Source organism: Myotis brandtii, unplaced genomic scaffold (assembly GCF_000412655.1).
Source record: "Myotis brandtii unplaced genomic scaffold, ASM41265v1 scaffold191, whole genome shotgun sequence".
Lineage (NCBI taxonomy): Eukaryota > Metazoa > Chordata > Mammalia > Chiroptera > Vespertilionidae > Myotis > Myotis brandtii.
The window spans coordinates 1079446-1088099 of record NW_005357115.1 but is presented as its reverse complement, the minus strand read 5'-3'; the positions used below and the strand labels follow the sequence as shown (position 1 = coordinate 1088099).

Here is an 8654-nt window from a genome sequence, read left to right as displayed (position 1 = left end):
CGCTCCCAGCCCCGAGGCTGCCGGGACTCGGGGGCGGGACCTGGGCGGGACCGCCTCGCGCTCGGAATATCCTGCCGCTCTTCTGCTCCCGTGTTTTCGAAGCGTTTTCCCACCATATTGGAACGAGAAGAACTTTGTCCTGCGCCCAGCTCTTCAGAAATGTGCCGACTTGCCTGGCCTTAAGACCACGTTCAGTTCTTGATGAGAGCACAAGATAATGTTTTGCACGGTCTTAAGGGTGTGCAGAGAATTCATTCAAACGTGGGTCAATTTTTGCATAACGCGCGTTCTTCCGTTTGCATTTTTAAACAGAAACCAAGGTGTATGTTGGTAACCTGGGAACAGGTGCTGGCAAAGGAGAGTTAGAAAGGGCTTTCAGTTACTATGGCCCCTTAAGAACTGTGTGGATTGCAAGAAATCCTCCTGGATTTGCCTTTGTGGGATTTGAAGACCCTAGAGATGCAGAAGATGCAGTTCGAGGCCTGGATGGCAAGTAAGTACGATGCCAGTTACGAAACAGGTTCACGAGGATAGTCTGCTAGGCTGGGTAATGAGGGGGGTGCTAAGCTTGGGTTTTGTCTAGAGCAGCGGTTCTCAACCTGTGGGTCGCGACCCTTTCACGGGGGTCGCCTAAGACCATCAGAAAACATATATAATTACATATTTTTGTGATTAATCACTATGCTTTAGTTATGTTCAATTTGTAACAATGAAATTGGGGGTCACCACAACATGAGGAACTGTATTAAAGGGTCGCGGCATTAGGAAGGTTGAGAACCACTGGTCTAGAGGAAAATGTAAATAGCTAATCGTTTTTTTGTTGTTTTTTTTTATATTTTATTGATTTTTTTTACAGAGAGGGATAGAGAGTCAGAAACATCGATGAGAGAGAAACATCGATTAGCTGCCTCTTGCACACTCCCTACTGGGTATGTGCCCGCAACCAAGGTACATGCCCTTGACCGGAATCGAACCTGGGACCTTTCAGTCTGCAGGCTCTGTCCACTGAACCAAACCGGTTAGGCATAGCTAATCGTTTTATTTGCTTAAGAAAGGGAGTAGAGGTGGCCTTCCAAGGGCTACAAAGATAGCTGAAGTCTGTGAAAGCAGAGGGTTGGAAAGTTCCAGATCCAGAGGTCGTATGTATTTTTTTTTAGCATTAGAATTTTGTTGCTTCTCTTTTACAGGGTGATTTGTGATTCCCGAGTGAGGGTTGAACTATCAACAGGCATGCCTCGGAGATCTTATTTGGATAGACCACCTGCCCGACATCCCTTTGATCCAAATGATAGATGCTATGAGTGTGGTGAAAAGGGACATTATGCTTATGATTGTCATCGCTATAGCCGACGAAGAAGAAGCAGGTATTTATTTTAAAGGAATGGTTGGTGTACTGGTTAATCAAGTAATTCTTTTATTAGCAAGGCAGAAACTAATATTTTTATATAAATTTGAATGTTAATTGTACAGGTGTATTTTTACAATTTTTGTTTAATTAAACAAATGTTAATATATTAATAATCAACCTGGTCAAAACCTTTCAGGTTTCTTCGTTTGAGTCAGTCGCCTTGATTCAGAATGTCACGAGCCTTATGATATGCTGAGGCGCCTTGCAAATCCGACAATTAAGATCCTCCTAGACCTTGAGGTGATCAGCATAAGAGGCCAGATCCCCTCGAGTCATCTACACCTAGCTTCACCTTATTCTTTAAAGGGCAGAAAATTTGAGTCGGTGATCGCCGTAACAGTAAATTTGGCTTACAATTGGGGCCCCCTCCGGTTTAGAAAGAGGAACACCAGATTGACCACATTTCCAACTAGAAAAATCTTCTTGCGTCAATCAAGCCTCACCTGGCTCATTTGGCTGTCAGTTTGATCATCGTTAGATTGAAGAAAACATCTAGATGCAGCGATCGGCTATAGATACTTCTAGATCGTCTAGATCTACTAGACCATGGGCCAAAGAGGGTCGACCTGCAAACTTGCAAGGTTTATTTTAAATACACATTACAGTGTTTTATATTATGTAATTCTAAGATGTAATTCAGCTTTTAACAAATCTCTTTTTAGGTAGTTTAAAAAAAAAACTGGACAACTAATAGGCCCAGAATTTATTTCCAAATGAGATAGTAAATTTAAATAGTTTTGAGACTTGATTTCAGCAGAGGGACAGACACTATAAATACGAGTTGCCATCTAACATTTTGTTACTTTCCCAACTTGAAAAATAGGTCACGGTCTAGATCACATTCGAGATCCAGAGGTAGACGATATTCTCGCTCACGGAGCAGGAGCAGGAGCAAGAGCAGGGCAAGGAGGTGAGAGATCTTTAATGCAAGTTTTAACAAGCAATAAAAAACTTAAATTGGAGATGGACCTAAACCTCTTTGATTTAATTTTTAGGTCAAGATCAGCATCTCCTCGACGATCAAGATCTGTATCTCTTCGTAGATCACGATCAGCTTCACTCAGACGATCTAGATCTGGTTCTATAAAAGGATCGAGGTATTTCCAGTATGTACCATTTTTTCCCCCTGCTTATTTATATTTGGGTTGTCACGTCTTAATGACAAAAGTAGAGTGACTTAAGGACATAATTTGGCATGATGGGGTGAATTTGAGACCTTAGAAAGTTGTTAGGGAAATAGTGTACATATGGGTAAACATGGCTTGTTTAGCCATTTACTTTCTCTTGGATACTTACCTAACAATCTAGCTCATTGGGTATGGTAGAAGCAAATAATTAAAACGGTAGTTCCTTATTTATTTGATATTAGACCTTGTTGAAAATGTGGCAACTTATTGAATCTTAGACTGATAGAAGGCAAGAGTGGCATCTTGCTCAGTTTTAGCTTCTATTCCGAGCCTGCCTAATAAGGTGCTCAGAAGGTGTTTAAGGAAATTACTAGTGTGGACTAATTGGTATAATTTTTGTTTTTAAGATCTCGGTCAAGGTCAAGATCAAGATCCAGGTCTATTTCACGACCAAGAAGCAGGTAAGGGTGAAAAGCTGAACAATGCTCTTGTAGTTATATGGCACCAATATCCAAAGAGTTCAAAGTGTTTTGAATTGTTGAGACTTCAAGTGTTAACTCTAAGCCTAGGTGTTGAGTGGGAACACGGTACCTTGTTAATGAACTAAACTTTAGAACTTCATTTGTACATGGCCTCTTCTGGATGATTTCCTGGACAAGGGAATGTCAAGGTATAGTGAGAAAGCAGTTTGTACCTTTGGTGTTAAGAGGCCCTTGTTAGAACTAATAGGTGCATGGAGAAGCATTCTGAGATATGTGAACTTTAGGCAGATGAATCATGATAAAAGCAGTTCATTTTATGAAGGCTAGTTGGAAGATGGGCTTTTGTTAGCAAAAGCTGATGGGCATTTTTTTCCCCAGTTTAATTGCAGCCTGACATTTTAGTTTCAGGACAATTTGGGGGTTCATTTCATGATACTGTGACTGTAAGGAAGGGATTGGTTCGTACTTTTTCTTAATAGAATTTCTCATGTTTTGACAGCCGATCAAAGTCCAGATCTCCATCTCCAAAAAGAAGGTAAGCTAAATAATTTGTTGCCAAATTTTAACTGTCAAATGTGGCCTCTGCAGGATTTGTTTGCTTCCTGCCTACTTTGCAGGCTTTGATTTTGAGCTCTTTGGAGAATTGGTGCTATATATATAAATATTAAGTTTCTTAAAGGATTGCTTTTCCTGCTTCATTATCACCTTATACTTTTATTGGAAATATTTAGTCATAAAATATTAGAATGACAAGATATGTTTAGTCCTGTGAACCCTTAATTGTATAATTTCATGTTAAGACACATGCTTTCCCCACACATAGGTAAAAAGGAAATGAAGAAAAATTTGTAGGTTGAATCTTGAAGCTAAACTATTATCTGTCTAGTTGCTACTTAATTACCCTCCCAAAGAAAAAACCCCAACATTCAAATAGTTCTCTTTAACTTAACTTTGCAATTTTAGCAAGGATGCTAATCTTAAGCAGGGACAAAGGATTTGTATATAAATCTTTTTCAGAAAGAGGGAGTGTGATAGAAACATCAATGAGAGAGAAACGTCTGTCAGCTGCTTCCTGCATGCCCCTTACTGGGGATCAAACCTGCAACCTGGGCATGTCCCCTGACAGGGAATGGAACCATGACTTCCTAGTTCATGGGTTGCCCCTCAACCACTGAGTCACACTGGCCAGGCTATTTATGAATTTTTAGATCTCTGCTATAGAAACGTAGTTCCTTTGGCCACCTTTGAATTTATTGAAACATGTTCGTAGGAAGAGTACGTTTCAGTAGACACTAATGGGTTCCAAACCTAATGTTTTTCTTTTTAGTCGTTCCCCATCAGGAAGTCCAAGAAGAAGTGCAAGTCCTGAAAGAGTGGACTGAAGTTCTCAAGTTCACCTTTTAGGGAAAAGTTATTTTGTTTACATTATTATAAGGGATTTGTGATGTTTGTAAAAAGTAACCTAGGAAGGTTATTTCGACCATCTAATCAAAATGGATCTGGATTATTACTCTGTAAATTCACAGCAGTAAGATAATATAAATTTTTGTTGAATGTATTAACATCTTATGGTTTGCAAATGTGAGTTTTTATTTGGCACATTTAAATAAAATGTTTCTAACTAGATTTTTGATCTGTGTTCAATATTAATACTTGGTAAGCTTCAGTAGTCAACCTTGATATCAACCATATAAGTACAGACCTACATTCAAAGTTTAATGGTGTGGAGTCTTCAACATCATTAACTAGTATCTATACAGTTGGAAAATTCCCTTTTACCTATAGAGGTTTGGGTAATATAACTCAAATCCTCCTTAATAGCATGAATGCATCATGACAAGTCCCTGAATTAATCGGAGTTACATATTATCAGGCTAATGATATCAATCTGTCAAGCTAGAGAAACCACTGATTTGCCTATAAATAAGCGTGACAACTAAACCAAGAGCTTATTAAAGAAGTAATTGGACTCAATGCTTGAACTGAATTATTTTTCAGCTCTAAGTACAGTGACAGGTTTTCAGGCTATTTGATGGGATGTCAATCAGAACTCGATTTTAGGAAGTTCTCAGTGTTACTTGAGACAATTTTATAACATTTTTGCATGTTTGAGGAATTGTCTAAATCTGGGACAAAATATCTTCATGTAAACCAGCTTTGCAAAATTTTCCAGACACTCTTCTCTATCCTTTCAAATGGATTGCCTTATTTTGAGCAGAGATCTGTTAATTCTAAGCTAGATTTTTTCAATTCCCAACCACCAACATAACTATCTTATTTTGCCAGGCTGGTACAAAGTGATTAAGGATGTCAAGCAGAAATGTTCATGAGACAGTTTTGTAAATCTCACCTATATTTAGCAATACCTTACGTAGTTTTTTGGTAGCATCAGGTAGACCTGAGACTATTCTAGCCAGTAGATTATTTAGACTAAATGTCTTTTGTAGGGCAGTAATAATTATTTGAGTTTCCTGGTCAAGCTTTTCCCAGGTATTCTCTAGTCTTGGTGCAAAAAAAAAAAAATGTGTGCAAAAACAATGATTAATGCTGGTGGCACAGGTGTCTGCCCTTGTCCATTTCTTTATGTTTAACGAAGTTATTGGATAGCATTGCAATGTGGGAATACTGCTCTGCCTCAAATTATTTGGTCTGAATGATCACTAGTATGTTGGGAGTTTGGGTACTTTGTTTTTGGAATTTTGAAAACTGGCTGAATTATGGTTGGTAAAAACTGTAATCGGCAGGCTTATTTGTTGCACTTGGTCGGCTTTAATTGTTCTGTATTATATAAAGATAAGTTACTAAAAAATAAATCTGCAGAAAACAAATAATCATACTCAATTTTTGGAAGTGGGAGTTCTGAGCCAAGAATAGGAATCATTTCTGTAGCTTTGGGACGGATTATTAGCAGTGTCCAAGATATTAGAATGAGGATAAAAGATAGTGTAGGAGGGGTAGGGGCAAAGGTGGTTTTAAGAGACAAGCACAAGAAAGTTCCATTCTTAGGGGAAAGAGAAACGTGGTTATTATCTAGGTGAACACCTTTCGTACCATTGACTATATACATTTGCCTGGATGTTACAGAATTTATGCAGGGGTACAACTCAGTACCCTTGTATTTAGAATACATCTTAAAGTGTTACACTTTGGTGTAGTGCACTTTTCTACTTTTAGAGGTTAAGACTACTAAATAGATTATGTGACTGACTTGAAAAGTCTCATTCAGACTCAGTCAATCTAAATTTAAAGCCTGGCTCTAATTATTAGGTAATAACACGCCAGACATGCTTTGGGCCAAGTACCTTATCTGGTCTGCTCAACCGTGTGTAGAGAGGTAAGTAATGCACTTCACAGTGGTAGTTCCCCCTTGGGCTTTGAGCTAGGCCAAGTATCAAGTGAAAGTGTGGTCCTACATCTTGCAGTGTCCCATCTGAGTACAAATTTGAGGGTCTAGAAATGCTATCATTTTGAGACTTGGTTAAGTAGTGGTGTAGGATTGTGATTGTCATCTTTTGTAGCTTGTCTTGAAGTCTAAAGGAGCACTGATTTCCAAGATTCATTAAACTAGTTGGAATAGGAAGCTAAAACTGATAAATTGGCAGTTATATGAATGAAGAATAATAGCAAAGAATTCATTAGATCTGGCTTAGTGAGCAACTGCTGCTTACATACCTTTGGAAGGCGGGGCTATGTAACCTGGAAGGTGTATACATAATTGGAAAGACATGAAACAAAAGTCAAAGTTATAAAAAATACTAGGGGCCTGGCTGGTCTTGGAGTGTATTGAGAACTGATGACAAGGAAAGATAACTAGGTATTAAAGCTGTTATGTCCAGAATTATCTTCAATAAAGGGAAAAAAGTACTGATAGTTTCACTTTTTTTAAAAAATATATTTTATTGATTTTTTACAGAGAGGAAGGGAGAGGGATAGAGAGTTAGAAACATCGATGAGAGAGAAACATCTATCAGCTGCCTCCTGCACACTCCCCACTGGGGATGTACCCGCAACCAAGGTACATGCCCTTGGCCAGAATCGAACCTGGGACCCTTCAGTCCGCAGGCCAACGCTCTATCCACTGAGCCAAACTGGTTAGGGCCTAATAGACAGTTTCAAAGCCTGATAGTTCTTTTTCCCACATGTTAACAGGTTTATAGTTACCATCCCAATAAAAATATCAAAGGACATTGTCACTTAATCCTCACAACAAAATAGTACTGTTAACCCCATCTCACAGAAGAGGAGATTGGTAACTTGGCTCAGCGTGTATGATTGGTAACAATACTAGTAACCTGCTAGGAGGTAGGAAAAGTTTGAATCCTACCTATGGTTTTAAAGTCCTGGCTCTTTTTAATCAATAAAACACTACTGCTTCTTTAAAACAAAATCACATTATGGAAAAAATAAGAAAATACACAACCAATGCTCCTTCCTACCCATTGTATATGATACCTTGGTTAATAACTTTCCAGACCTAATGGGGAAAGGATGATGAATAGAAGGATAATTCTGGAGCACTTGGAAAGTGCTTGGTGTTTTTTCCTTTTCCTACAGACCATTGGCTTTACCTATTTTCATTTCATTTTTAGACTTGGCAATATATTCAAGGTGTATACAGTGAGAATGCTCCCTACGCCCAACTCTCAGCCACACAGTTAGCTCCCAAAAGGCAGCCATTGTTAACCAATTATGTAGCCTGATCAAATACACATATTTTTTCCTTTTTTCTTTTAACACAAAATATATACACCTTGCTTTTCTCATTTAATGTCTTTACTATAAGTAAAATGGCACTCCTTTTTTTTTTTTCTTTTTAATGTTTTATACTGTTTATTTGCCGGGATGTTACAGAATTTATGCAGTAAAATTTTGTGCCCCTTCAATGTGCCAGGTACTGCTAGCCTTGGAATACAGAAGTGAACAAAGTATCCTTATGGAGCTTAAATTCTGGAGAGATAAATATCACCTCTAGATTCCCTGACTAAGGGGAATCTTAGTGACTAAAGCTTGAAGGTGGCTGGATGTGATCCTATACAAGAAATACCCTGTTAGTTTTTATTTTGGGTTTTAACATATCTTCAGGAAATCTGGATCACAGGAAATGAATCCTTTCATTGCCAAGGATAAAAGGACCTGGCTGTAGGGAAAATAGAGGTGAAGGCAGATGGGCCAGTTTTTCTCAGTCATAGTCAGGAGGGCAATCACCAGAGTTCCTGGACTCCTGTGTCAAGAATGCACTGCTTCCCTTGCTTATGAATGAATATGCTATGCTTTAATACTGCTTTTTTTCAGAGTACGGCTTGTTAGACCAGGATTCAGGAAATTAGGGCCCACAGGCTAGATCTGGCTTGCACTGGTTTCATACAGCTAATGAGCTAAGATGGTCTTGACATTTTTATGTGGTTGAAAAAAAAAAGGATAATAATACTTAAGGACATGAGAATTATGTGAAATTCAAATGGCAGTATTCACAGGTTTTATAGGAACAGTCATGCTCATTCATTTACCTATTGTCTATAGCTCTTTGCTACGATGACAAGGGTAATTACAATAGACTGTAAGTCTCACAAAGCTTAAAATACTCTCTGGCCCTTTATATAAAACTAGAGGCCCGGTGCACAAAAATTTGTGCACTGG

General features: G+C 38.5%; 1 protein-coding gene across 4 annotated transcripts in view; it reads left to right on the top strand.

The window, feature by feature from the left end:
- Positions 1-5540, top strand: part of SRSF7 (serine/arginine-rich splicing factor 7) — a 6498-nt gene extending 958 nt beyond the window's left edge. The window contains exons 2-8 of one of the 4 annotated variants that reach the window (XM_014538428.1): positions 313-493; positions 1188-1364; positions 2232-2318; positions 2404-2505; positions 2943-2996; positions 3517-3552; positions 4345-5540. In XM_014538428.1, the coding sequence (XP_014393914.1) occupies positions 313-493; positions 1188-1364; positions 2232-2318; positions 2404-2505; positions 2943-2996; positions 3517-3552; positions 4345-4399 (692 nt within the window). In that variant the 3' untranslated portion in view covers positions 4400-5540. Of the gene's footprint in view, positions 1-312; positions 494-1187; positions 1365-2231; positions 2319-2403; positions 2515-2942; positions 2997-3516; positions 3553-4344 lie in introns of all 4 variants that reach the window. The other 3 variants (XM_005864726.2, XM_014538429.1, XM_005864727.2) reach the window with 3 other exon arrangements.
- The last annotated feature ends 3114 nt before the right edge of the window (positions 5541-8654 follow it).